At 48.9% G+C, this 27,493-nt stretch overlaps 1 protein-coding gene across 1 annotated transcript; it reads right to left on the reverse strand.

Moving 5' to 3' along the window:
* Positions 1-11: 11 nt before the first annotated feature.
* On the reverse strand, positions 12-27,232 carry LOC128405147 (uncharacterized). The gene is made up of 9 exons (XM_053371456.1): positions 26,869-27,232; positions 25,394-25,567; positions 21,656-21,813; positions 19,446-19,644; positions 11,888-11,984; positions 7,679-7,850; positions 4,480-4,635; positions 2,516-2,694; positions 12-688 (listed from the first exon to the last, which is right to left on the reverse strand). The coding sequence occupies exons 1-9, from the start codon at positions 27,114-27,116 to the stop codon at positions 623-625; spliced, it is 1,449 nt and encodes a 482-aa protein (XP_053227431.1). The 5' UTR covers positions 27,117-27,232; the 3' UTR covers positions 12-622.
* Between the last annotated feature and the right edge of the window lie 261 nt (positions 27,233-27,493).

Consider the following 27,493-nt stretch of genomic DNA (forward strand, 5'->3'; position numbering starts at 1 on the left):
AGTGTCAGGCCTGAGAAGACTCAAGGCACATGTCCATGTTACTTGCCAAAGCTCCACTGAGATGGGGATGGTAGAGGGGAAATGACATTTCTTCTTTATTAAGAGTGGAAGTGGTCTTGCTTTCAGTTCTTTCCCTTGAACAGATAAAAATTAAGATTAGCTGGGTTAAATAAAAGGGGGGCACTTCTAGACCCTAGACGCAGTGGTTCTCAACCTGTGGGTACCCAGATGATGTTGGACTACAACTCCCATCATCCCCGAGCTCTGGCCTTGCTAGCTAGGGTGATGGGAGTTGTAGTTCAACAACATCTGGGGACCCACAGGTTGAGAAAGGCTGCCCTAGAGTGTAATGTCACTGCCTGCTGCAGGTAGCTCAGGATCTTACAGAGAGGAGTCACTCATATGCTAAGGTCCAGCAAAAGTCATTCCTGCTCTCATCATTGTCCCAATTCAGGGCATGGAATTCCACCAAAACACACCCCAGAGTATTGTTCCTTTCCAAACTATTCCCACTCTGGCTGGAACTGAGGCTGCTAAGGTCCAGGGCTGGAAGCCGTAAGAGAAATCTCCCCTTCAGCCGCATAGGTGTATCCCTGGAGTCTTCCCATTCGCAAGCCCAGCTTTAATGATGGATTGGAGGGTGAGGCACTTCCAAGCATCTCTGGCTCCGAAGGCTGCACTGCAGAGCCTGCAACAAGTGAGAGATTTGGCTTAAAGTGTCCTTCTGAGCACCTTTGGTTTTGTGGTCCTGCTTTCTGAACCACTATAAGACAAAAAACAGGATTTTCGAAGCTAGAAAACTACATTACTTCCAGTGCACTGTGAGCAGCATCCGAAAGTCAAATTACACATAGCAGAGATATGCTAAAAGAGTACTGAAAACATGCCTGAGATTCCAGGATTGCTTCTTCTGCTGTTTAATTACCACAGCTACACACTAGATGGAAGCCTGGTCATAGAGTAGTCCCTGCCCCAAATGTTTAAGGGTCTCTGAACTGATGCTGCAAGAACCTTGTTTCTCAGAATCTGCACTGGACTCCCAAGTTAGAAGCTGTACCACCATCTGCAGTAGGACTGCAGCAATGCAGTACTGTGTCAACATTTTTTAAGTCATCTTCTCTCAAGAACTTTAAACTGTTATATGAATCAATTAAGTTTACAAGAAGGTGATTTTGTTTTGTTTTTGTATTGGCTACCAATGCAAAATTATTGCATTGGCATGCATAATTCTAAACCCTAAAACTTAACATTTTAGCCATGAGAGGTCTGTTTGCAACAAAACACTGCATTCCGCACTGTGATGACAGAAAGCATGCAGCTGGCCCTGGTCTCATGCCACCATTCCACAAAAATACACAAAAAGTACTTTTCACCCTATGGTTCCTAAGTCCCTGTGGCTTGAAATATGCACACACCGGGTGTGTGTGTGTGTGTTGAGTTAAGGTTTCCATGGGGGGGAAGGGGAGATTTCAACCTTGTACATCTTCCCCTCACCCTTCCTAGAAAATCTAAATTATGCAAAGCACTGCACCATTATACTAAGTGAGAGAAGCTATGCAAGCTAACAGAAGATGAGTCCTGCTGGACTGAAGGGCTCACCTATTCCCATGCTATAACTGGGACAGGAGCTTTGAACTGTCAGCTCAGATTTGCAAAAGAACACACAAGATTCAGTCTTGTTCCTGCTTTCCTTAATTGAATAAAGTGACACATCAAAAAAATTATAGATGAAAGGAGGAATTGGGGTCGGGGGAAGTTTGTCCTCACAAACTAATCTCCCTGATAGAATTCTGTGTGTTCTCCTTGTGTCTTGGGAGCCCAATTCTTTGCCGCTTCAGCTTAACACAGGCATTCCCAAACTCTGCCCTCCAGATGCTTTGGGACTACAATTCCCATCATCCCTGACCACTGGTCCTGTTAACTAGGGATGATGGGAGTTGTAGTCCCAAAACATCTGGAGGGCTGAGTTTGGGGATGCCAGGCTTAACACCCATTCTGCTGTCAGGGCTCCCTGACAGCATGCATGTGCACCCCTGCTGCTTTGGGAAGTCTATAAAGGACAAAGAGCCCTGGACAGTTAAGTCCAGCCAAAGGTGAGCAAAAGCTCATCTCGCTTTTCAGGAAGAGGGAGGATTGCTCCAGTCTCCAGTATTCTACTGGACTCCTATCCACTATTACTTTTACCCCCCTTTTCGGGGGTTCCAGGTCCCCTCGCACATAATACACCCACTCACGTTAGTAATAATTGATAGAATCAAAAAAGGGTTCCGAGTTCCGATGCTACCACTTTGATTAATTAGAGTCAAAGTAAAAGGGGTTAGGGGCAAATCCTTTGAAAACCAATTCCTAGTGCTGTGCTTGGAAACAGGAGGCTAATCTTTTCTTGTTCTCTCCCTGCCCACCTTTGCTCGAGTCTAATCCATAGGGCAGACTTCCTCCAAGTGACCCAAAGCGGAACTTTGGTTTCCAGCTGTTGGGTTTCTGTGCATATCCATAGCATATGCAGTGAACTCACCTGCTCCAGAGGTACAGGGATTGCCAGCGGCTGGGCAGCGACATTCCTAGTCCGACTGCGCTGGCGGGACCGGGAGCGTCGAGTGCGGGACGGAGAACGTCGCGTGCAGGACGGAGAACGTCGCATGCGGGATGGAGAACGCCCCCTCCGCTTGGGACAGCTAGTCCACATCTCTTCCACTGAAGGGGGAAAAATGGCAGACTGTTGGTTGCTCCAGAAGTGATATTTAGGCAAGAGAAGCAACTTCACCCCAAATATCCTCACAGGTGGCTTATAGTTACTATCCCTTTTGAATTGCCAAGTCACTACTTTTTCTAGAATCAGCTAGAAGTGGGATTAAAGCAGAAGATCCACAGATCACTTCTTGACAGATCTATATTATCCAGCAATATCCTTCCTTATGGCCAAGAACCGGTTATGGTGCTTACTAAGAAGCAAGTCCCATTCAGCAAAGGTCCTTTTCAACTTTCATTAAAAGCTTCCTGCTTGCTGGGGTACTAGTCAACAGGAATAAATGAAAAGGGCAGACCCAGCAAGCAGGAAATTATTTAATGCCACAGGAGCCCTGAAAAGCCTCAACCACATTTTTGCTGTTGACATTGGGGGTGGCCATCTTGATGCTGTTCAGATGTTATTGAACTCCCAACTTCCATCAGTCCAAGCCAGCAGGGTCAAGGATGATGGGAATCTCACTGGCATCCCTGTTCTAGACAGCACAGCAGTGGCAGGGAGCCTGGTCCCCTCCCCAATTACTGTTGGACCACAACTCCCATCATCCCTGACCACGTGGAATGTTGTCTTGTGCTACTGGGAGCTGGAGTCCCAACAACATCAGGAGGGCCACAGGTTCCCTAGCCCTACTGTACAGGCGAGTGTACTTCTTTTTGAACATGCCGTGAGCCAGGTGGGTACAGGACAAGGATACAGAAAACACAAGAGGGAAAGCAGGGATAATGCTGGAGTGCGATGTTTTGGAACAGACAGTTTGATGCTCCACAAGGGCAAACAAACATACAGCAATTCCATAGAAAGGGGCAAGTGTGGATGCAAGCTGTGTCAAAGCCAACTTGTTTTAGCTGGCGGGGTGGGGAAAACAAAAGCCTGCCACAAACCAAAAGTTAAAGCACAACATTTTAGAAATTGATAGGACATGAGTTATTGGAACAGTCTGGCTGAACAGATAGGTCTTTGCCTGGTACTGAAAAGACTACGGGAATGGTACTAGGTGAATTCTCTCTGGAAAAGCTGTTCCATAACTGGGGGCCACTATTGGAAAGGCCCTTTTCCTGGTGGTTTCATTCGTCAGGGGCAGGATTACATTAACTTGTGGGCCTCCGGATGTTACTAGACTCCAATTTCCAGTAGCCCCAGGCAGCATGGCCAATGGGAGCTGGAGTACCGCACCACCTGGAGACCCCTAGGTTCCCCACCTCAGAAGCACAGCAGCAGTAAGAGACAGCTTTCAACACAATTGTGTTTGTGGTCTGTTCTGCCTCCTAAATGCTGCTTCAACCTCCTACAAGGTAGGTTAGGCTGAGAGAGAAAAAGAGAGAATTTGGCTCAAGACCACCCAGTGAGCCTCACTGGGATGTTGGAATTTTAAAGAAAGTTTTTTCTGCTTTGAGACCAGTGCTTCAGCCTCCCCCTTGCCCCAGGCACACCAGCTCTCCACCTGCCACCTTCCAGTTCCTTCCTAATACAGTGGACGCTCGGGTTGCGAACATAATCCGTGCGGGAGGTACATTTGCAACTCGCAGTGTTTGCAACCCGCAGTGCTGCGTCTGTGCACACGCAGGTTGCAAATTGACGCTTTTGCGCATGCGCAAAGCATGATTTAGCGCTTCTGTGCATGCGCGACCGCCGAAACCCGGAAGTAACCTGTACTTCTGGTTTTGGCGCGTCTGTAACCCGAAAAACACAACCTGAAGCATCTGTAACCCAAGGTATGACTGTAAGTCACTCACTTTTCTTCTGGTCAGCCCTGCGTTCCTTTACTTCCGTTGCAGTTCTGTGCTGTGAGCAGGGCAGCAGCTTTGGGAATCCTGAGTCCGTGAATTCCTTGTTCTCTGCATTGACCTCGGAGTCCAGAAGCAGGAGCTCTGGTTTCGGCAGTAGCCTCTCTGCAAGCAGAGATCACACACAAGCTGAGCAGAAAACCTCCAAGGTCTGTGGAGTGCAAGTGTAAAAGGAAGCTGCAAGCCAAGAGGCTCCTGGGTCAAATATGCTGCATCACTAAGGGGAGAATGAGGCCCAACAGTGTGGTGTAGTGGTGAAGAGCAGTGGACTCGTAATCTGGTAAACGGATTCCCTGCTCCTCCACATGCAGCTGCTGGATGACCTTGGGCTACTCACACTTCTCTGAAGTCTCTCAGTCTCACTCACCTCACAGAGTGTTTGTTGTGGGGGAGGAAGGGAAAGGAGATTGTGAGCCGCTTTGAGACTCCTTAGGGTAGTGATAAAGTGGGATATCAAATCCAAACTCTTCTTCTATAACTAATCCGAAGGCAACCTGGAGTTTAGGAAAGGCTACTAGAGGGTAACCCATACATAATTCACCCAGACTTGCTCTAGTTTCTTCACAGCCCATTTCCTGGTCACTTCTAGAGAGGCACCCTTGCCGTTGCTGTACCCTGAGACCCTGAATCAGCACTTTTGCTAGGCAAGGGGGAAGAGGACATGGGGGGATGCTCTGTGACGGTTGCTAGGCAACTGCAGCACTCTGTTCTCCAGCCACCCCCACACCTGCTATTTGCAATGAGTTGTGTACACTCTTAGGTTCCCTTTCAAAATGGAAAAATGTTAATCATGTGAGCACCCAGACTCTTTGAGATGGGGAGGAATCAGTCACTGGGAACATCAGTGCACACACAGGAGGAACAGAGTCAGGCCAGGTTGGCCTGGGGTCCCAGTAACAGCTTCTTCCCTTTTCTTAGCTCCCATCTGCTAAGGCACTGGTGTCCAAACTTTTTTCAAAGAGGGCCAGATTTGATGAAGTGAAGGGTCGTGTGGGCTGACCAAAGGGCCAACCAAGGTTGTTGAGCTTTTTTGGGGGTTGAAATTGTTCAGCTTTTTTTAGGGTTGAAGTTGTTGAGGGTTTTTTGGGATTTTACCCCTGGAAATATTTTATTTCCTTTTTTTATAGAATATTTATTGAGATTTTACAAAAACATAGGTTTAAAAAATACAAAGAGAAACATAGCAAAAGAAAAAGATAAAGAAATCAAAAACATCATAAAAAAGAAAAAATAAGAATAAAAATACAAAATACAAAAAGACAGATAAATAATAAAGAATTAAAAACAAATCCATTTTTTATAACTTTAAATTCGTTAGCTTGTTTCCTTGACCTCCTCACACCTCCCCTTTTTGTATTCCCAATTAAAATAATCAAGTCAGCAAATCCTTACCCTCTTTCATTTGTCTTAACTCTATATCTTAACATATTGTACCTCTATATTTTCATCCTTTATCAATTCATTTTTGCATATTCTCGTAACTTTGTTGCTAATGCCACTTATTTCCAATCCAACATCATTTTTAACATTCATTAATTTTACAGTGTTTCTGAAGATAGTCTTTAAATTTCTTCCAGTCTTCTTCCACCAACTCTTCTCCCAGGTCTCGAATTCTGCCAGTCATTTCCGCCAATTCCATATAGTCCATCACCTTCATCTGCCACTCTTCCAGGGTGGGTAAATCTTGTGTCTTCCAATACTTTGCAATAAGTATTCTTGCTGCTGTTGTTGCATACATAAAAAAAGTTCTATCCTTCTTTGGCACCAATTGGCCGACTATGCCCAGGAGAAAGGCCTCTGGTTTCTTCAGGAAGGTATATTTAAATACCTTTTCCATTTCATTATAGATCATCTCCCAGAAAGCCTTAATCTTTGGGCACGTCCACCAAAGGTGAAAGAATGTACCTTCATTTTCTTTACATTTCCAGCATTTGTTATCGGGCAAATGATATATTTTTGCAAGCTTGACTGGTGTCATGTACCACCTGTATATCATTTTCATAATATTCTCTCTTAAGGCATTACATGCCGTGAATTTCATACCGGTGGTCCACAACTGTTCCCAGTCTGCAAACATAATGTTATGACCAATATCTTGTGCCCATTTAATCATAGCAGATTTAACCGTTTCATCCTGCGTATTCCATTTCAACAGCAAGTTATACATTCTTGAGAGTATCTTAGTTTTGGGATCTAACAATTCTGTTTCCAATTTTGATTTTTCCACCTGGAAGCCAATTTTTTTGTCCAAATTATAAGCCACTCTTATTTGATAATAATGAAGCCAGTCTCGCACTTTGTCTTTTAATTTCTCAAAACTCTGCAATTTCAATTTATCTCCTTCTTGTTCCAAAATTTCCCAATATTTCGGCTGGAAATATTTTATTTCCACAGGGGCTGGATTAAACCTACTGGCAGGCCAGATTAGGCCCCTGAAACGGACTTTGGACATGCCTGTGGTAAGGAATGCCTCACATGCCCTCTCCAGGTCTTATGCGAGGGAATTCAGTGCTGATAGGAGAGCCAATGGGATGGATTTTAATGACTCGGAGAGAATATATTCATTGCCATTTATCCCTCCAGGCGGCCACATATGTGGGTTGAACAGAGTTTCAAAATCCCACTCTTGGCAGCAAAATTGAAAGCATAGGAATTAGGCTGTAATGCCTTGTTTTGAGCAACTCCAGCTATGAAGGAAGCTGGCACCCCCCTTCTTAAACCACTTAGCAAAGAATCAGGTAAGAACTTGTAAAGCAAGTTTTAAAATAACTTGTACTTACTTTATGATCATGCATTGGTTCACAGCAAAGGCAGCAATAAAAACTATGCAGGCAAAATTGTTATATTTACTGTATACCCAGCTTCAGGAATACACCTAATGCTGGAGCCACCAGAGGCATGTCCACATCTAATGTTGATCAAAATAAGAGGAACAGGAAGTACTATATGCTTCTTCCTTTCCAGGAGAGGAGGGGAAATGACATCACACAGAGCCCTCTCTACCAATTGTATTTCTCTGGTCTGAGTGTCTGCCTATCACAATACAGCTCTGTGGACATAGCCCCCTTTCATGCTGACTAGCAAGAATATGCATTTGTTTGGCTTGGTCGCTAATTTCCCAGAGAGCCCTTTCCCAAAACCACCCTACCTGTTTCTTGCAGAAGCCTCTGGATCTCTGTCCGGGTCTGCTGTAGACTTTGCAGTACTTCCTGGTTCTGTTTGGCTGGGTCTTTGTAGATCCAGATAAAATAAGTCATCACAGCGAAGCCCAGACCAGCAAAACCTCGACGTGATAGGCCCACCCAGAAGGAGATTCTCTCCTAAAGTGAAGAGAGACAAGTCAATGCAACCAAAGACACACAGATCATCATATAGTGTAAGAAGGAACACAATCCTTGAGTTCTGCCTAAAACATCAGCCTTCCCAAAGTACCTTTCCAGATCTGGGGCATTCTCATCAGTCGGCTTCATCAGAACCGGCTCTAACCTTAGGGGAGTGAGGCAGCTGCCTGCCTCGCCTCAAGCAACAGGTGTTGGGGGCAGGCAGGAGGGTGTTGTGGAGCAATGCTGTGACAGCCACGTGGCCTGTTCTGCACGTGGCCTGATGCCCTCAGGTCTGGTGTTTGGTAGACACTGTCCTCCAGTGTTGCAGTAAGAGTCTACAGCCAGGCCAGTCAACTCTGGTAAAATGGAGGGCGGTGGAAATGCCAGCTTGTCCTTTGCCCCAAGAAGCAAAATGTCATGGGTCAGGCCTGGTCCTCATCCTGGTGAGTCAATGTAAAAGAGGATAGGGTTGCTGTGCTTTTTAGTAGTTATGAGGGGTAGAAACCTAACCTACATTATTTCAAGTATCAGCTGGAAAACTGTAAAATTTAAGGAAATAATAATTAACTTGTAAAATTCACTGGTTGCTAATAGCATGAGTTACTTTTAACAATAATTAGGCACATTAGCTAGATTCAGGGGTGGCTAATTGTGGCCCTCAGATGATGTTGGGACACCAACTCCCATCAGCCCCAGCTGGCACAGTCAATAGTGAGTAATTATGGGCGTTTTAGTTCAAGAGCATCTGGAGGGTGACAGGTTCCCCAGCCCCAAGCAAAATGGAACCTACATTTGTGAGTTCCCAAAAGCATCTTGCCTGTCAATCTAGCCTTGATCCTACTTAGCAAGGTAGTACTTAACAAAAAATATGGTTATTTAAGGCTGCTTAATCTGCATAATTTACACAGGTTGCAAAATCCAGTTTTTCTTGGCGGAAAATGTGGGTCACCTTGGTGCTGAATTTAGAATTTGTTTTTTTTAAAAAAAGAATAACAAAAAGCAGCACACACCCTAAACATACACAGCCCTTGGCCCTGTCCTCTGCTGCACTTGCTCATCTCACCATCATTACTGGCTGCCTTTAAGATTTCCCTCTCCTTATTTAAACTGCAACATGCAGCCACACCTTGTTGTTGTTTAGTCGTTTAGTCGTGTCTGACTCTTCGTGACCCCCTGGACCAGAGCACGCCAGGCACTTCTGTCTTCCACTGCCTCCCGCAGTTTGGTCAATGCAGCCACACCTCTATAGCCCCATTTAATGCAAAGTTGGCTGGTAGTGGCAGCAAACCGACTGCAAGGGCCTAGGAATCTACAGCAGCCCAGTCCTTGGAATGCAAGCACAGGGCAGGGCAGGGGTAGGAATGGCCAACTGTGGTCACCTCTAGCTTCCACCTTCAGGAAAACCGGATATGGTGTGATGGAGAATGGATTTAAGGATATGCTAAACAAAACACTTATCATCACCAGAGAAGTTCTAAAAAAAGGAAACCCCAAAACTATAAGAGATTACTTAAAAGACAGGCCGGTAGTGTTGCCGGATTGTTGAGAAAAAGAAAGATATGAACCGGGATGCTGTTAATTGAACGGCAGCTTTATTATACAGGTTTTACCACAGAGTTGGTGATTCATGTATCTTAGGCATCTTTCAGGAATGCAAACAACAATTAGCGTGTGGGGAACCTCAGGCCCTTCCTCCTCACCTCGCTTCCTCCTCACATGATCAGTGAGCATATTAATCTCAGGACTATTATTACCCATAGAGATAACAGCACAATTTTCAGCCTGCAAGTAGATTTGGCTGGGGGCAAAGTCTTGTTGTTGGACTGTAGTCTTGCAGCAGAGGGACCAACAGAGTTGCGATCTGTCCTCCCAACTCCCTCTTCCTCCTCCTCTATCCCTCTTGGTTATTTTTGTTTTGTTCTAACTATAGTGGTTTAAAATCCATTAGCAGCAACCTGAAAAAACAGGGTGAGAGGCAGGAGGGGTGCAATTCAGTGGGACTGCCAGCATTTGGTAGATAATATATTAGCACCTGGACCGGGTCAAGGGGACACATCCAGGCCAGATTCGGAGGTGGGACTAACAACAAACGTGCCTTTGTCCACCCACCCTACATAAGAAAGCACACATGCGCACCCTGAATCCTGGAAACTGCCGTTTAAGTGTGCTGGGAACTGTAGTTCTGCAAGAGATAATTCTAGGATTCTTTGGAATTTAAATGCATGGTGTGCCCTCAACAGGGACACTCCATACAGCAGTACAGTCATACCTCGGGTTGAATGTGCTTCAGGTTGAGTGCTTTCGGGTTGCACTCTGCGGCAACCCAGAAGTAACGGAGCGCAGAAGCGGCAAAACGCGACATGTGCAGACGTGCCGTCACGTCTTACGTTCTATTCAGGATGCGAACGGGGCTCCGGAACGGATCCCGTTCGCATCCCAAGGTACAACTGTATATTGTTTTAATTCTAGCTCTTATGGTTACAGAAATGTAACTTGAGAAACAGACTTGGGGAAATAGGATCCAGCCCAAGGGCCAAATCCTTATCTCCCTCATGTGCCAAGTGTCCGAAATGTAACTTGTCAGCAGTGTGCAATCAATATTTGTATCCTTGTTTTTCAGAAGAGCTCAGAAGGGGTGTTTTAACCTCACAACAGCCGTGTGACATAGATTAGCCAAGAGAGTGTCACCTGCCCAGGACCAAAAATAATAAAATAAAATAAAATAAAATAAAAGCACGGTGTGCCTGGGGCCTGGCTTTTCAGTCCCCATAAGACAAGGATGGAGAAACTTCAGTTGTCCCAGATATTGCTGGATTAAAACTCCCATTGCCCCTGGCCATTGGGGCCCCACTGGCTGGGGATGAGGGGGGCTGGGCATCTAAAAGCATCTAGGTAGCCCCATGTTTCCCATTCCTTTTGTAACCATTGCGGATAAATAGTACTATCCAGATGCCCCGGAAAAAGTTTCTGCTCAGCACCTGGTGTTCACAAACCTGCCAGTTTTCAGGAACATTGGTAGTGCCAGTGTAATAATGGTTGGCCTGAAACTCTGCATGAACTAGAGCTCTCTGTCGGGTCAGTACTCCAGTCTTTCAGGTCACTGGTGCAGTGGTGAGCGCAATGGGAGATCAGGGTTCAAATCCTCACTCAGCCAAGCAGCTTACTTGGTGACTTTGGGGGCTATTCACTGCCTCTTCGCCTAGCCTACCTCACAGCGTTGTTACGGGGAATGAACGAGGAGTGGGGAGAACCATGTACACCACCTTGAGAGCCTTGGAGGACGTGGGAACATAAAGGTGAAGAAGGTGGGACATAAATGCAATAAATAAATATAAAATAAATACAGTGGTACCTCAGGTTAAGTACTTAATTCGTTCCGGAGGTCCGTTCTTAACCTGAAAGTGTTCTTAATCTGAAGCACCACTTTAGCTAATGGGGCCTCCTGCTGCCGCCGCGCTGCCGCCACCCGATTTCTATTCTCATCCTGAAGCAAAGTTCTTAACCCGAGGTAATATTTCTGGGTTAGCGGAGTCTGTAACCTGAAGTGTATGTAACCTGAGGTACCACTGTACCATCGTTGTTTATCTTGCACTCTGTTTGGCAAATGTGTCACGTGCAGCAGGGGTCAGGGAGGGAGGGATAGTTTTTATTTTAAAATGAAAATGAAATGAAAAGCCAGTTTCTAGATCTTACGGCATTGAAATAGATGCTTGAAAATGCCTGCGAAACACTACCTGGCAAAGCTTGACAAGCCAGGAAGGTGGCAGAGAGAGATTTCCCCTCCCCGTCCACCTCCAGTGCGGACGCCTTCCCGTGACAAGTGTGAGGGTGACACCACAGTGCCGTGGGGAAAGAGGGGGGGCCGAGGCTCCCATCAAGCCACCTACGCTTGAAGGGCGAGACGGGGCCTCACAAGAAATCAGCATCAAATTGTCACTCCAGGGGCAGCTTGTTTGGGGAGATGCACCTTGCCCTGCTCCCTCCCCTGTCCCACACTCCAACTCGGATTCCATTAGTGCAGGAAGAGGCCATACCGTCAAGTCCTGGCCCCCGCCCCCTTCTTCCATGAGAAGGCTGCAGATGACACGCTCTAGGTAAATGTTTGCTCCCACCAATGTCAGCAGAGGAAACCTGGAGACAGAAGGGGGGGCATTAAGAGAAGGAAGTGCTTTAGGACAGCAGCGAGAATACTGATAGCCAGCTACTGGAAAGGAAATAATATACCGACAAAAAGAGAATGGCTAAGTAAACTATGTGAGTACCTGGAGTTAGCTAAATTGACGGACTTAATAAGGCGAAAACCTAAAAACATGGTACAGAAACAGTGGGATTGTTTAAATGAATACTTACATAAACAGGGCTCAACTACGAAAATTTGGTTGTGTTTAGACTAACCTTGTGCGGATCATAAAGAATGTAAAGAGTTTAATGGATTACGGAAGATCTTAAGGGATCTTAAGGGATGGAAGTGAAGAACAGAGGTGAAGGTGAACTAAATAACAAAAAAAATGTGTGGTTTAGGTGGTGGAAGTCTTTTTAAAATATTTTAATTAAGATTTGCACTTTACAATGTGTGTAAGTATAAATTTGGTGTTGTTGTTTATGGAAAGTAGCTTTCTTTTTTCTTTTCTTTTTCTCCCCCCCCCCCCGTTTCTTCTTATCTTTTTTGCGGTTTTCATATGCCAAGTATGTAAATAATTGTGCTTTTGCAGATGTGTTTGGAAATTTGCTTGTATTATTCAATAAAGTTATTAAAAAGAAAAAAGGAGGTGGCCATTTTAAGGGCTTTCCCACGCTTCTGCTCATCTCATGCCTAACAAGCACAGGGCCAAGTGGGTTTTCTTTTCCAAGAGAAAACCCACTCTTTAGCTCTAAGTCAAATGGCAATCCCAAGAAAACATGATTTGCCCTTTCCTCTAATTAAGCGGTTTCCCCCAATGAAACCCGAAGCTTCACCAGGTCCCTGCCTTGTGCCCAAGCGGGGACTGCTATCTGGTACCCAGGGCCCAATCTTTGCCTTCTGAGAGCCTTAGCTTTCTTTTTAAAGACAGCTTGTTTCTAGCGCTTGTTGTGGGGAAATAAGTTTGGAAATGGGAAACCAGGCTTCTAGGGATCAGGGGTGCCAACCTGAATAAAATATGGGGGGCTGGAGCAGGTAAGCCCCACCCCACATAACTGATCACAAGACATGGGACATGCACACCATTTGAATGGCAATGCCCATCAACTTGCGGGGGCAGCCCAATAAAATAATTTATTGGGGAGGACGAAGGGACCTCAGCCCCTAAGAGTTGGCTCCTATGCTAGGGACAATGGACAGTTTAGGTGTGCAAAGTACAGTGGTACATGCTGTCTTTCCCCCTCGTCCGCTGCCACCCACACAAAAGTCTAAAAATCTAAATCTTAGAAACAGAACCTTGCAGTGTTTATCTATGCATAATTTATTGGGCTTGCAAGAATGTATTTAGAATCATGGGCTTTTACTAAGAGCTAGAGCTACTTAACTGCTGAGCCACTGTGAGCCAGGCAAGAAATTTCAGGAAAACAGAAATCTGCATTCTGCACAGTCAGGCCAGCGTTCCTGAACCTGTGGCTCTCCAGATGATGCTGAACTCCAGCTTCCGTCATCCATGACCACCACCCATGCAAGTTGGGGATGATGTGATCTAGCAACATATGCAGGGCCACAGGCTCCCCATCCCTCCTGGATTGGGTCTTGAATCTATGCTGGCGACCAAAAATGCATCACAAGCAAAAGGAGGACATCTCACCATAGTGGGCAACACTGACCTGTGTTCCTTCTCAGTCTGCTACCCAATTGCTAACTGTTTATTGGCGACTTCAAGGCCCCCTCCTGCTCTCCATTCTTAAGGTTCTTAATCTTTAAAGTGGACCTTCAAGTAGAATAAGGGGTCGCCAACCCAGCACCCGTGGGTTCATCCTGCTCATTCCTCTACTGCAATTAGTCTTGAAAAAAGCCAACTCTTGTTGGTCACAGCTGGAAGGAGGTTCGCCCTCCCCTCCCTGGCTGTGGCCCCACCCACCAAACACACTCACCTGGACTGCAGCAAGTAGGCATGCCAGAAGCCTTGCACTGGCAGCAATCAAAAGCTTTTTTCAAAGTTAATTGGGAGGGGCATTAGGGGAGAGGAGTGATATTCCTGGGGGAGGATCAACTCTCCTCCCCCTGCTAAAAATATTGGGCCGGTGTTATGTACTGAGTTGAATAGGATCCAAACTGCAGCAGTCTGATTGGTCCTAGAACAATAGGATCCAAAAGGCAGCAGTCTGATTGGTCCTAGAACAATAGGATTCAGAATGCAGCAGTCTGATTGGTCCTAGAACAATGCAGCAGTATGATTGGTTGGCAGGAACTACCCAATCATGCTCCAGATAGAAGTGAATCCACAACCTGATTGGCTTACAGTAGAATTCCGGAATTAGCCAATCATGTGCAGCCCATTGTGTAAATAATGTATATAAAGCAGATACTTTGAGGGGACATTCATTCATTCCTCCTCACCACTATGAGCTGAATAAAGAGCATGAAATCACCTTGCGACTCTGAGTATATTTCACTGGCGACGAGGATGGGATCCCGCTGAGCTGACTGCCACACACAGCACCGCAGCACCGCCACCTGCCGCACCGCTGCCTCGCACCGTGTATCCAGGCTTCAGCTCCGGGACACAAGGAACTCAGAATGGCAACCGACAACAGCTTCTCGCCGTTCAACCCAGCATCGGGAGACTGGGAAGCGTACGCCTCCCGTTTCACCTTCCTCCTAGAAGCCAAAGGGGTCACCGACGAAGAAGACGCCAAGAAGAGGGCGATATTCTTCAGCGTATGCGGAGAGGAGACGTTTGAAATTGCCCGGGCTCTCCTTGCGCCTGAAGACGTCGCTACTGTTCCATACAAAACAATAATGGAACAGCTGAAGGGGCACTTTTCGCCGCAGCCCTCAGTGGTGGCTCGTTGAAATGCCTTCTACGCAAAGCGGCAAGCCCCTGGGGAAACCATAACTGGGTTTGTGACCTCTCTCCGCCAAGCCGCCCGGTTCTGCAACTTCTCAGAGCTGGAGAACATGCTTCGTGACCGCCTCGTCGGTGGCCTGAAGGATGAGAAGCTGCAACGACGCCTCTACGCTAAGAAGGACCTAACGTTCCAGGTCGCTCTGGAGGAGGCCCTGGCAACGGAAGCTGCCGAGAGGTCGACGCAAGAGGCACGGCCGAGCCAGCTGTCCCAACCGAGGGTCCACCACGAAGACCTCACCGACGACTCAGGATCCGACAGGGAGGAGGTGCACCGAGTACAGCAGCGCACTCAAGCAGCCCACATACCACAGCTGCCTTGACGAGAAGGAGGGAGCTGCGCAAGCTGTGGAGAAAGTCACGAGAGGAGGACCTGCCGTTTCCGCAACGCAGAGTGCAGGCAGTGCAGAAAATTGGGACACATTGCCCGGGTGTGTTGGGCTCGGCCCACCCGACGCCAGGCATCAGATGACCAATCCAAGAGCCCCAGGTCCCGGGGCCCAACGCACCAAGGCAACTCGACAGAGCTCACGGACTTCCAGGTATACCAGTTGCCCCACCCCAACGTAGAGAAAATTTATGTTGACGTACAGATAGAGGGGGCCCCATGCCGCATGGAGCTTGACACGGGTTCAACTCTATCCATAATCTCGGCAAGGACCTTAAGGAAACTGTGTCCTACTGGGGGTCCCAAACTCAGGCCGGCCCCATTCACCCTCCGGGACTTCCAAAAACGTAAGGTCCCCACAATGGGGGTGGGGACCTTCAGGGTGCAATACCGAGGGCGGACGCGGCAACTGGACTTGCTTGTGGTCAAGGGCCCCTACATTAGCTTACTGGGATTGGCATGGTTTGGACCACTGGGGCTAGCCGTCACCGGGGTGAACCACACTAGCTTACAAGAGGACGTGGACGCCATATGCAAGGAATTTCCGGGGGTTTTCGATGGGAAATTGGGACAGTATACGGGCCCCCCCATTGCTCTACAGCTTGACCCCGCAGTACGACCGGTCAGGCTCAAGGCCCGCCGGGTCCCGTTCGCCCTGAAACCCCGTATAGACGAGGAATTGGACCGGCTCGTGGAGCAAGGAGCGCTGGAGCCGGTGCCTAATGCCCCCTGGGAAACCCCAATCGTCACGCCCGTCAAGCCTAATGGTTCAGTCCGCATCTGCGCAGACTACAAATGTACCATAAACAAGGCCCTCACGGCCCATGCATACCCAGTGCCAGTGGTCAGCCATGTTCTTGCCACCCTGGCTGGGTCGAAAATTTTTGGCAAGCTGGACTTGGCCCAAGCATATCAACAGCTGCCAGTAGATGAGGCCACAGCAGAGGCACAGACGATTGTGACGCACAGAGGAGCATTCAGGGTAAAGCGGCTGCAATTCGGTGTCAGCGTGGCACCAGGCATATTCCAGAATCTAATGGACTCTCTACTTAAAGGGATTCCTGGCGTCACCCCCTTCTTCGATGATGTGTTGATTGCCGGGCCCACACCAGAGGAGTTTGAGGACCGCCTCCGCACCGTTCTGCACCGTTTCCAGACAGCGGGTCTCAAGGTGAAGCGGGAAAAATGTCTACTAGGAGTGCCTCAGGTGGACTTTCTGGGATTTATGGTGGACGCAGAAGGGGTCCACCCGACTGGGGACAAGGTACGGGCCATTTGTGATGCCCCAGCGCCCAAGAACAAGACTGAACTTCAGGCCTTCTTGGGACTATTGAACTTTTACCATTCCTTCCTTCCCCACAAGGCGGCGGTAGCAGAGCCCCTACACAGACTCCTGGACAAGCGGGCCCCTTGGGTGTGGGGCCAGCGCCAGGAGGCCGCATTCCAGGCAGTCAAGGACTTGCTTGTCTCAAACTCGGTCTTGGCACACTTCAACGAGAGGCTGCCGGTGGTGCTAGCATGCGATGCCTCGCCCTATGGAATTGGCGCTGTCCTGGGACACCAACTCCCGGATGGAAGAGAGGTACCGGTGGCATACTTTTCCCAGACACTCAACGCAACCGAGCGGAACTACTCGCAAATCGACAAGGAGGGTCTGGCAATTGTGAAGGGAGTAAAAAAATTCCATGATTTCTTGTACGGGTGGCCCTTCACCGTGGTGACTGACCACAAGCCGTTGCTTGGCTTATTTGCCCCTGAAAAGCAGACCCCCCAAGTGCTGTCTCCTCGCGTCCTCAGGTGGTCAATTTTCCTTGCCAGCTACCAGTATGCACTGATTCACCGTCCGGGGAAGGCGATGGGCCATGCAGATGCCCTCAGCAGGCTACCATTACCGGAAACAGGCCCCGACCCAGCACCTGCACAAGAGGTTATGAGCCTGGAGCTGCTTCCCGACCGCCCCATTCAGGCACAAGAAGTTGCACACCATTCCAAGAAAGATAGGGTCATCTCCCGGGTCCTGGACTGGGTGTGGAGGGGATGGCCCAGCAGCAGCCCCGGGCCAGAATTCGCCGGCTACACAACCCGCAAACATGAACTGTCGGCCCACAAGGGGTGCCTGTTATGGGGAAGCAGGGTCGTTGTTCCCCAGCCCCTCCGCAAAAGGGTCCTCACAGCCCTACACGAGACACACCCAGGGGTAGTAAGAATGAAGGCCCTTGCCAGGAGTTATGTGTGGTGGCCGGGGATCGACGGAGAGATAGAGGCCTGGGTCAAACACTGCTAGGCCTGCCAAGAATCCCGCCCAGATCCCCCAAGGGCCCCAGTCCAGTCCTGGGAGTCCGCCCGAGCACCATGGTCACGCCTGCATGTGGACTTCGCTGGCCCCTTTCAGGGGAAAACATTCTTCATAGTGGTGGACTCCTACACCAAATGGCTGGAAGTCGCACTGGTACCGTCCACTTCTACGTCCGCAGCCATCCGGGTACTACGCAGGCTGTTTGCAACCCACGGGCTCCCTGACACTCTCGTCTCAGACAACGGGACTGCATTTACGTCAGGAGAATTCCAAACCTTCACAGCGCAGAACGCCATCCGCCACATCCGTTCGGCGCCATTCCATCCTGCCACCAATGGCCAAGCAGAACGCATGGTGCGGACCACCAAGGACACCCTTCGCCGCATGACGCAAGGGGATTGGGAGTACCGCCTTGCCACATTCCTTCTAGCACAGCACAGCACCCCCAGCTCAACGACTGGCCGGAGCCCCGCTGAACTACTAATGGGTCGGCGCCTTGCAATCAGATTGGACCGCCTTCACCCCGATAGAGCTCAGGATGAGGTAGTGGTGGGGGAAGGCAGGAACCCCCGGACCTTCGAGGCCCAGGACCCAGTGTACGCAAAGAATTTTGGGGCAGGCCCAGCATGGGTACCCGCCACAGTCACCAGGGTCACTGGCCCCGTGTCGTACGAGGTGCTAACAGATGGGGGGCAATGCTGGCGCCGCCACTGCGACCAGATACGGCGACGATTCCCGGGAGAAAACCAGGAGGAGGAAAGGTCAGAGGAGTCCCAAGGGAACAGAGGGGCAGTGAGGCCCATAGAGCACGAGGGGCCAGCAGGAGAGGCAGAATCAGTAAATACAGAGAGGACCTGCGAGGCCGAAAGGACACCGGAACCAGAACCACGACTGAGCGAGCCGGTTGCGCCAGACCAAATAGCCCCATCACAGCCAGCATCCTTGGAACACGAGCCAGAACCTGAACCCCGGACCAGGGAACACCCCAGGCCGCAACGCACACGTAGGCCGCCAGCGTACCTCGAGGACTATGAATGCGACCTCCCGGGCAGGACTGGAACTTAGAGGGGAGGGGTGTTATGTACTGAGTTGAATAGGATCCAAACTGCAGCAGTCTGATTGGCCCTAGAACAATAGGATCCAAAAGGCAGCAGTCTGATTGGTCCTAGAACAATAGGATTCAGAATGCAGCAGTCTGATTGGTCCTAGAACAATGCAGCAGTATGATTGGTTGGCAGGAACTACCCAATCATGCTCCAGATAGAAGTGAATCCACAACCTGATTGGCTTACAGTAGAATTCCGGAATTAGCCAATCATGTGCAGCCCATTGTGTAAATAATGTATATAAAGCAGATACTTTGAGGGGACATTCATTCATTCCTCCTCACCACTATGAGCTGAATAAAGAGCATGAAATCACCTTGCGACTCTGAGTATATTTCAGCCAGAAAAAGTGAAAACACCTTTCTTACACCTAATTGCTGGAAGAACGGAAGAATCAGGACCTTTTTTTCAGCCAGAAATCACCCGAACTCAGTTCCGGCACCTCTCAGGTGGACACCATTGCCATTCTAAGAGAACATGCTGAGTTCCTGCACCTCTTTTTCTAGAAAACTAGCACTGAGAAGAATATGTGTGTTTTAGTGGGATATGTTGCCAATGGCAGCTTCTCGGATTTCCAGATGTGTACATAGTCCTGATAAGGTGGCCAATGCCTGGAATAAGAGGACTGTTTAAAAAATGAGGTGCGCGGCAGCTCTGCCGGAAATCCTCCCATCCCATCTCTCAAGCCAGCCTACGTGTTTTGATCAGGGTGGAATGTGTCTTTCCTCCAGGGGGATCTTTTGCATCTTCCATCCACACCCATTTCCTTACCGCGCTCCTGCAGTCCGTTGGCTAGAGGTCAGCACCAGGCTGGCAGCCCCACTTAGGAGATGGAAGAAGATCGAGTAGAGAGCGCTGGATTCCCCAACGACAAAGCGGTGCAGAAATGTAACCCGGTTGAAGATCTCAGCAAAGGCTACTCGCTGCTCAAAAGCTGAATCCTGCAATTCTTGGAAGGCCTGGCGCACCCCTGCAGAGGAGAGAGGCAAGCCAGCAAGGTGCCATCCACATTCCTCTCCCAGCTAAAACCAGAAACTAGGTGGAAACAGAACATAAGCATCCCATTTCCATTTGTTCCACTTATTATCTCCCCCCTGTAAGCCATATGTTTTGTCCCACAAAGATGATACAGAGCATAGGGCATGCAGATATGCATTTATTTTAAAATATCACTTCTTTCTACTGCTTGCTGCAACTCTGAAAAGAAACTCTCTCACATTTTGCAGTACTACCAGAGGCAGAGGCAGTGTATTGTCAGGTGGTTTTTGGTACTCTTTCGTAATGTAACGCCCTGTGTGAGGCCAAAATTTGGCGCCCTCCAAATGGATTTTCTCAGTTATGGCTGGAGTGCACGTTACTGTACAAAGGTGAGACCTGCATCCTTTGCTTTGCCCACTTTTGATTCTGGCCTCATCCACCTCTGGTATGTGACCCCACAAAGGTTAGGATGAGGGGAGAAAGGTTCCCAACCCCTGAGCTAATTCCCCCAGTATCTGCATATTTGAAAGGAGGGTTTGGTTTTTAATACTAGTGCAGCACTGGGGAATGGGTTCTGTTTCAGGAAAAGGGGGTACTAGGGCAGGGATGTCTGTGTAATATGGTAATAATAATAATAATAATAATAATAATAATAATAATAATAATAGTAATAGTAATATATTTATACCCCACCCATCTGGAGTATAACTCAGGGTGGCTCCCAACTGAATAGTAAAAACACAATACAGCATTAAACATTAAAAACTTCCCTAAACAGGGCTGCCTTCAGATGCCTTTTAAAAGTAAGATAGTTGCTTATTTCCTTGACATCTGATGGGAAGGCGTTCCACAGGGCAGGAGCCACTACCGAGAAGGCCCTCCGGCTGGTTCCCTGTAACCTCACTTCTCACAGTGAGGGAACTGCCAGAAGGCCCTCGGCGCTGGACCTCAGTGTCCAGGCTGAAAGGTGGGGGTGGAGATGCTCCTTCAGGTATACAGGGCAGAGACCGTTTAGGGCTTTAAAGGTCAGCACCAACACTTTGAATTGTGCTCGGAAACATACTGGGAGCCAATGTAGGACTCTCAGGACCGGTGTTATATGGTCTTGGCGGCCACTCCCAGTCATCATTCTAGCTGCCGCATTCTGGATTAATTGCAGTTTCTGAGTACCTTCAAAGGTAGCCCCATATAGAGCGCATTGTAGTAGTCCAAGCGGGAGATAACTAGAGCATGCACCACACTGGCAAGACAGTCTGTGGGCAGATAGGGTCTCAGCCTGTGTACCAGGTGGAGCTGGTAGACAGCTGCCCTGGACACAGAATTGACCTGCGCCTCCATGGACAGCTGTGAGTCCAAAATGACTCCCAGGCTGCGCACCTGGTCCTTCAGGGGCACAGTTAGCCCATTCAGGACCAGGGAGTCCACCAACCAGCCCCCCTGCCCCCTGTCCCCCAAGAACAGTACTTCTATCTTGTCAGGATTCAACCTCAATCTGTTAGTCACCATCCATCCTCCAACTGCCTCCAGACACTCACACAGGACCTTCACTGCCCTCACTGGTTCTGATTTAAAAGAGAGGTAGAGCTGGGTGTCATCCGCATATTGATGAACACCCAGCCCAAACCCCCTGATGATCTCTCCCAGCGGCTTCATGTAAATGTTAAAAAGCATGGGGGAGAGGACGGAACCCTGAGGCACCCCACAAGTGAGAGCCCAGGGGCCTGAACACTCATCCCCCAACACCACTTTCTGAACAGGGCCCAGGAGAAGGATGAGAACTCAAATAATCTAGCATAGGACTCTGGAAGCCCCTCCCCGACCTGATGGACTCCAACTCCCATCACCTTCATCCAGCAGGACCAACAGTCAGGGATGATGTCAGCTGTAGTTCAGCAGTATCTTCGGGGCCATGGCACATTGTTGTACAACTTTTCATTTTAAAATGCAGCTTTGTTTGTTTCTGAGATCATAATCCCTACCCAACCACCCAACTCCCAGCCTACCTTGGGAGGAGTCACGCAGCATCTGATGTAGCCGCTCCCCATCTTGCAGGATCTGCTCCTGAGAGCGCAAGGTGGCATCCTGTGCCTGGGCGATCTCTCCAGCAAGCTGATGGGTGGATTCCAGTTGGCGGGCCACAGTCTCTGAAGAGGAAGTCAGTCTGGAACGGGCAGAGAAGGTGGGAACCAATTCATTATGACCAGGAACATCTTAACCACACAGCATATCCACTGTGCCAGGAAGGTGCTGAAGCCCATATATTCTGCTCCGCAGGCAGCCTCCTTGGGTGAAGTCATTTCATCACTTGAAGGAATATGGCTGTAACTATGCACTCTGACTTGGGAATAAGTCCCACTGAACTCAGTACGACTTAATGTCTAGTTAAGCATGCATAGGAACAGAGCATTAATTTCAGAAAGAAGATGAAAAGGGTTCAAGGCCACCTGGAAGTTGCAACTTCTAACCTGCCAGCCCTTCTTGGTACCATCAAGGGCTAGATACTTTATTTTTAGATTACAATGGAGGGTTAGGGCGCACAGACCCGAGTTTTCACTCCCTGATTCCATACAATAGGGTTCCTATTGTTCCTGCATCCTATTGCGTCGGCCAACCATATAGATTCCAAGTACATCACACCTTCCCACCCCACTCCACGTTATGAAAACACAAAAATATACTTAAGTCTTTTTGGGCAAGCCCAGAGGGCTTCAATGCCACATTGTATTTTGAGCAACAAGGGAGCAGGAACTGAGATGCAGGCAGCATCCATTATACCAGTGGTGGGGAACCTGTGCCGCCCTCCCAGAAGTTGCTGGACTGCAACTCCCATCCTTCACTGACCATGGGTTCTGCTGGCTGGGGATGGTGGGAGTAGGAATCCAAGGGTGTATGGAGGGCCACAGGTTCCCCAGCCCTGCCTTGTGCTTCCTTATTTTGGTGAGCTGCAATTACTCCCTAGGGGGAAAGTCAAAATACAGCACGCGGCTTTGCTCTTCCCCTCCCTGCTCCAAGTCACTTGTTCTAGATTTCCACCAAGTGTCAACCAGACAAATGTTGATGTTAAGCAGATCTGATGGTCCACGCTTCCCAAATTAGACTATCCTGTCACACTGAAGCTAGTCTGCTCTGGGAAATGCTGGAATTAAGAGTGTCACTCTGGGGTAGCTCTCCCCATGTAGAATAAGTGCCCTACTTTTTGGTGCTGCCGGTTCCAGTGGCTCAGATGGAAACCCAACACTTAGCTTGCCTGCTGTCCAGCCCAGCTGCTAGTCAAGGAGCTGTCTTTGAGGAGGGAGTAGACAGGAAAGAGCACTTCATTCATACTGAGAATTGGCAACTTCTTTACCCTAACAAGGAGGGAAACGGGTGGCACTGTCGGTTAAACCACAGAGCCTAGGACTTGCCGATCAGAAGGTTGGCGGTTCGAATCCCCGCGACGGGGTGAGCTCCCGTTGTTCAGTCCCTGCTCCTGCCAACCTAGCAGTTTGAAAGCACGTCAAAGTGCAAGTAGATAAATAGGTACCGCTTTGGCGGAAAGGTAAACGGCGTTTCCGTGCGCTGCTCTGGTTCGCCAGAAGCGGCTTAGTCATGCTGGCCACATGACCCGGAAGCTGTATGCCGGCTCCCTCTGCCAATAAAGCGAGATGAGCACCGCAACCCCAGAGTTGGTCACGACTGGACCTAATGGTCAGGGGGCCCTTTACTTTACCTTGCTTACCCTAACAAAGGGTTGGGAAGAGAACAAAATTAGACATACCAAAGACCTCCACCCAACCTCCTTCCCCTCCTATCCTGGTTGTCAGTCCAGGGATAGTGGTAGGGTCAGGCAGCTGCCAATGCTCCAGTTAGGGCCCCCAACACTGAAGCTTCTCCTGTCTCTCCTCCTCTCTGCTGCTGAGCAATGAAAGAAGCAAGCAGAAAGAGCAGGAAACTCCCTACACATTGTCCTCTTGCATGCGTGCCGGTGCGGATTGGATGAATACAAATGGGCATCTTTACCTGTTGAGACTGCAGAGTGGTTTTAAAAAGGAAGGGGGTAGGGTGAGATTTTATTTTTTATTTTTTGCTATGGGCATCTGGAAAAGTTACTCCCCTCAAAAAACAATTGACCCACTCTCTTTTCATCAGTTTTCTCCCACTGTAACAACTCACTCTTCCTTTCTATCTTCTTCCTTGACGTCTGGGGATGCTTCCAAAGGAACTGCTATTGAGCTTTCATCCTGATTTGTTTGCAGGAGGTTAAATGACAAGACATGAAAGCAAGTATTATCCCATGCCTCCCTGTGCACTTTCCCACCCCTTTCTATCTCACAAAAAGCCCAATCTTTTGGAGAGGTGAGTTTGCAGTGCAATACCTCCCAATCAATTATAGTTGTGCAATCTGAGTTTGCTGGTATGTGATTGAATCCATCCTAAAGATAGTAACACTCTGGAAGTGCACTGCATCACTGTGAACGATATTGATTCAGAGAGAGAGAGAGAGAGAGAGAGAGAGAGAGAGAGAGGGAGAAAGTAATCCTGTGTAGGTCTGCTTAGTGCACTGAGATCAGAGGTACAGTATAAGCATGCATAGGATTAGCATCTTTCTAAGGGAGGAGGATAGGGACGCGGGTGGCACTGTGGGTAAAAGCCTCAGCACCTAGGGCTTGCCGATCGAAAGGTCGGCGGTTCGAATCCCCGCGGCGGGGTGCGCTCCCGTTGTTCGGTCCCAGCGCCTGCCAACCTAGCAGTTCGAAAGCACCCCCGGGTGCAAGTAGATAAATAGGGACCGCTTACTAGCGGGAAGGTAAACGGCGTTTCCGTGTGCAGCTCTGGCTCGCCAGAGCAGCGATGTCACGTTGGCCACGTGACCCGGAAGTGTCTCCGGACAGCGCTGGCCCCCGGCCTCTTGAGTGAGATGGGCGCACAACCCTAGAGTCTGTCAAGACTGGCCCGTATGGGCAGGGGTACCTTTACCTTTACCTTTAAGGGAGGAGGATAGTGAGAAAACCAGTTAGTTGGCTCTGCCAGCTCTGATCTCTGGTTCCACCTACTGAACTCAACCTATTATTAGTTGCTCTTCTCGTGCTTCACTAGGCCCAAAGGGCAACATCCACCACTGGAAGATCAAAGCAGCACCAGGAAACACAGGACTGCGTGCAAATTATGCTATGTGGACCTCCCCATACAAGTGCCTAGAAGCAGTGAAGGGAAAGCCCACTAACATGCTTAGTGGTTCCAAAGGGCTCTCACCAGGCCTTAATTGTCTCTGCCCTCCCATGCTGGTTCATAGGAACTTGCCTTATACTGAGTCAGACCATTGGGCCATCTAACTTAGTATTGCCTACAATGACTGGCAGTGCCTCTTTAGGATTTCAGGTACAGTCAAACCTCGGATCCCAAACGCCTCTGTTTTGGAACGTTTTGACTCCCGCATGCCGAAAACCAGGAGGTAAATGCTCTGGTTTTCAAACATTTTTAGGAAGGCCGAACGTTGTAGGCTGAACGTCCGACATGGCTTCTGCTTGAGTGCAGGAAGCTCCTGCAACCAATTGGAAGCCACGCCTTGGTGGTTGAACATTTCGGAAGCTGAACGGGCTTCCGGAATGGATTATGATGGACAACAAAGGTTTGACTGTATGGGACATTCCCAGCCTTCCCTGGAGATTGAAACTGGGAACTTCTGCATGCAAAGCATGAGCTAGAATTACCCTTCCAGGCTAGTTGCTCTCTAGAGGAAGAAAGAGCCCCATTTTCCTTACCTGTGCATGGTATCTTGGGCTCGTTGTTGCCAGGCCTCATTGTGCAGGAAGTAACAGATGCTTTGAGCATGGGTGAAGAACTCTGTGTACACCCCAAAGGCCACTGGGTCCATGTCCTGTGTGCAACCACGGATGGAGCTGCTAGGCTCACAGGGGGGGAACTTCCTTCCAGACCTGCCCAGGAGAAGACACAGAATAAGCTGAAGCTCCTGGTCAGATGAAACAATGAGAACCAGTACAGCCAGCCTTGAATTATGTTGACTTGACATCCCAGACAAAACAAAGGCAAGATCCAGACCATACATTGAAAGCACATGGCTTCCCACAAAGAATCACACAAGGAACAGTAGTTTCGTAAGGGTGCTGGGAACTGTAGCTCTGTGGGGGGTGTGCATGGAACTACACCTCTCCAGATTCTTTCAGGGTAGTCAGGACTGTCAAAGTGATATAGATGCACTTTAAATGTATATTGTGGGTGTGAGCAAAAGGAAAGGGAAAAGCTCCTCCTCCATGAAGCTTTAGGTCAGGGGTCAGCAACCTAAGGCCCATGGGAAGTGGCCCTCGGAGGTCGTTTGACGGGCCCCCAAGCCACCCCCAAACTGAGCTGCTTGCTCGTGAGGTGTGCTAAACTGGTGCGGTGCAATGCAGCATGGGGACTCGCTTCCGCGGTGCTTGAAATCATGTCTGCGCATGCGCAGACACCGAAAATCACGGGCGCGGGTGTGATCCGGCCCATGGAGGGATCTCCGTGGGACCGATCCGGCCCAGGCAAGATAAACCTTGCCAACCCCTGCTTTAGGTTCAAGCAATGTCTCTCTTCCACTGTCAACTCCGATGAGCTACTGAAAATGTTAAGAACTACAAATGTTAAAAAAAAACCCCTAATAAAAGCCATTAATACAAATTGCTAAAAATAAAATACTGCTGTAAATGCTGAAACCCTTCCCCACCCAACACCTCTTCCAATTCTGAGCTCCACCCTGCTCTCACTCAGGGCCCAAACAAACTCACAGATCACCCCTCAAATCCCACACCACAGAGGGTTTGTGGAGCCTGCAGACATCACCCTAGACTGTCCTACTAGGGTTGATGGACAGACACCAATGTTGATGGGGCTTCCTCAGGCTGCCCCCAGCTGTGCCCCATCCAGTACACAAATCAGCTGCGCATTGTGCAGTTCCAGGCTACAACAGGTTGGGCTGGGTGAGTTTGTTGAAGTAGATTAAGCTGAGAGGCTTTGGCTAGCCAAATTTCACCTAGTGGCAGGGTGAGGATCTGCTTCCTGATACCTCAGGTTCTAGGACGGGTTTCCCAAACTGGCGTTTCCAGTTGTTTTCGGACAATTCCAATCATCCCTGACCACTGGTCCTGCTAGCTAGGGATGAAGGGATGAAGAGAAACCCTATCCTAGGACTACACTCTATTACACTGGCTGTCACCAGCCCATCCCCCAAGACCCAGCTCTCTGGACTCACCGCTGGAGGTGGCAATGGGCAAATTTGATTGCAATGCGGCTTTGCTGCTCCTCATCCAGCTCCCTGCACCCGGCGTCTAGCTGCCCTAAGGCTCCCATCCAACAACTGCCATAGCGGGGGTGTCGAGCCAGTTCACGGGCCTGTTGCAGGCGGGTCCTTCCTTGAGACAGAAGCTCAGGATCGGGAGACACCAGCGCCCCAAGACTGGGACAGAAATAAGCTATACAAAGAACAACTGAAAAGCCCATCCTTATGGGATGTAACTGGTGGGATGGGAGGAGATAGCCTGCGGTAAGCCCAGCGGATAAAAGTTCAGGTGATAGGTTAACTTCCCAGGGTGGAAGTATGGAAGCATTTAAATGTCCTGTGGGGTGGAGGAAACAGTAAATCATGTGGTGTGGGATTGGCTGCAATACAGAGATGAAAGGGAACCTCTCCCTTGCAAACTTACATTTAAAGCAGTATCATACCACTTTAAACAGTCATGGCTTCCCCCAAGGAATCATGGGTGCTGAGACGGGCTTGTTTGTTTGTTGTATAATATTTCATTGTTGTCAAGATCAAGTACAGCATTTTATTTTATTTTTACAATAGCAAGAATACATTAAGTTATAACTCACTTTAA

This window comes from Podarcis raffonei, chromosome 17 (assembly GCF_027172205.1).
Source record: "Podarcis raffonei isolate rPodRaf1 chromosome 17, rPodRaf1.pri, whole genome shotgun sequence".
Lineage (NCBI taxonomy): Eukaryota > Metazoa > Chordata > Lepidosauria > Squamata > Lacertidae > Podarcis > Podarcis raffonei.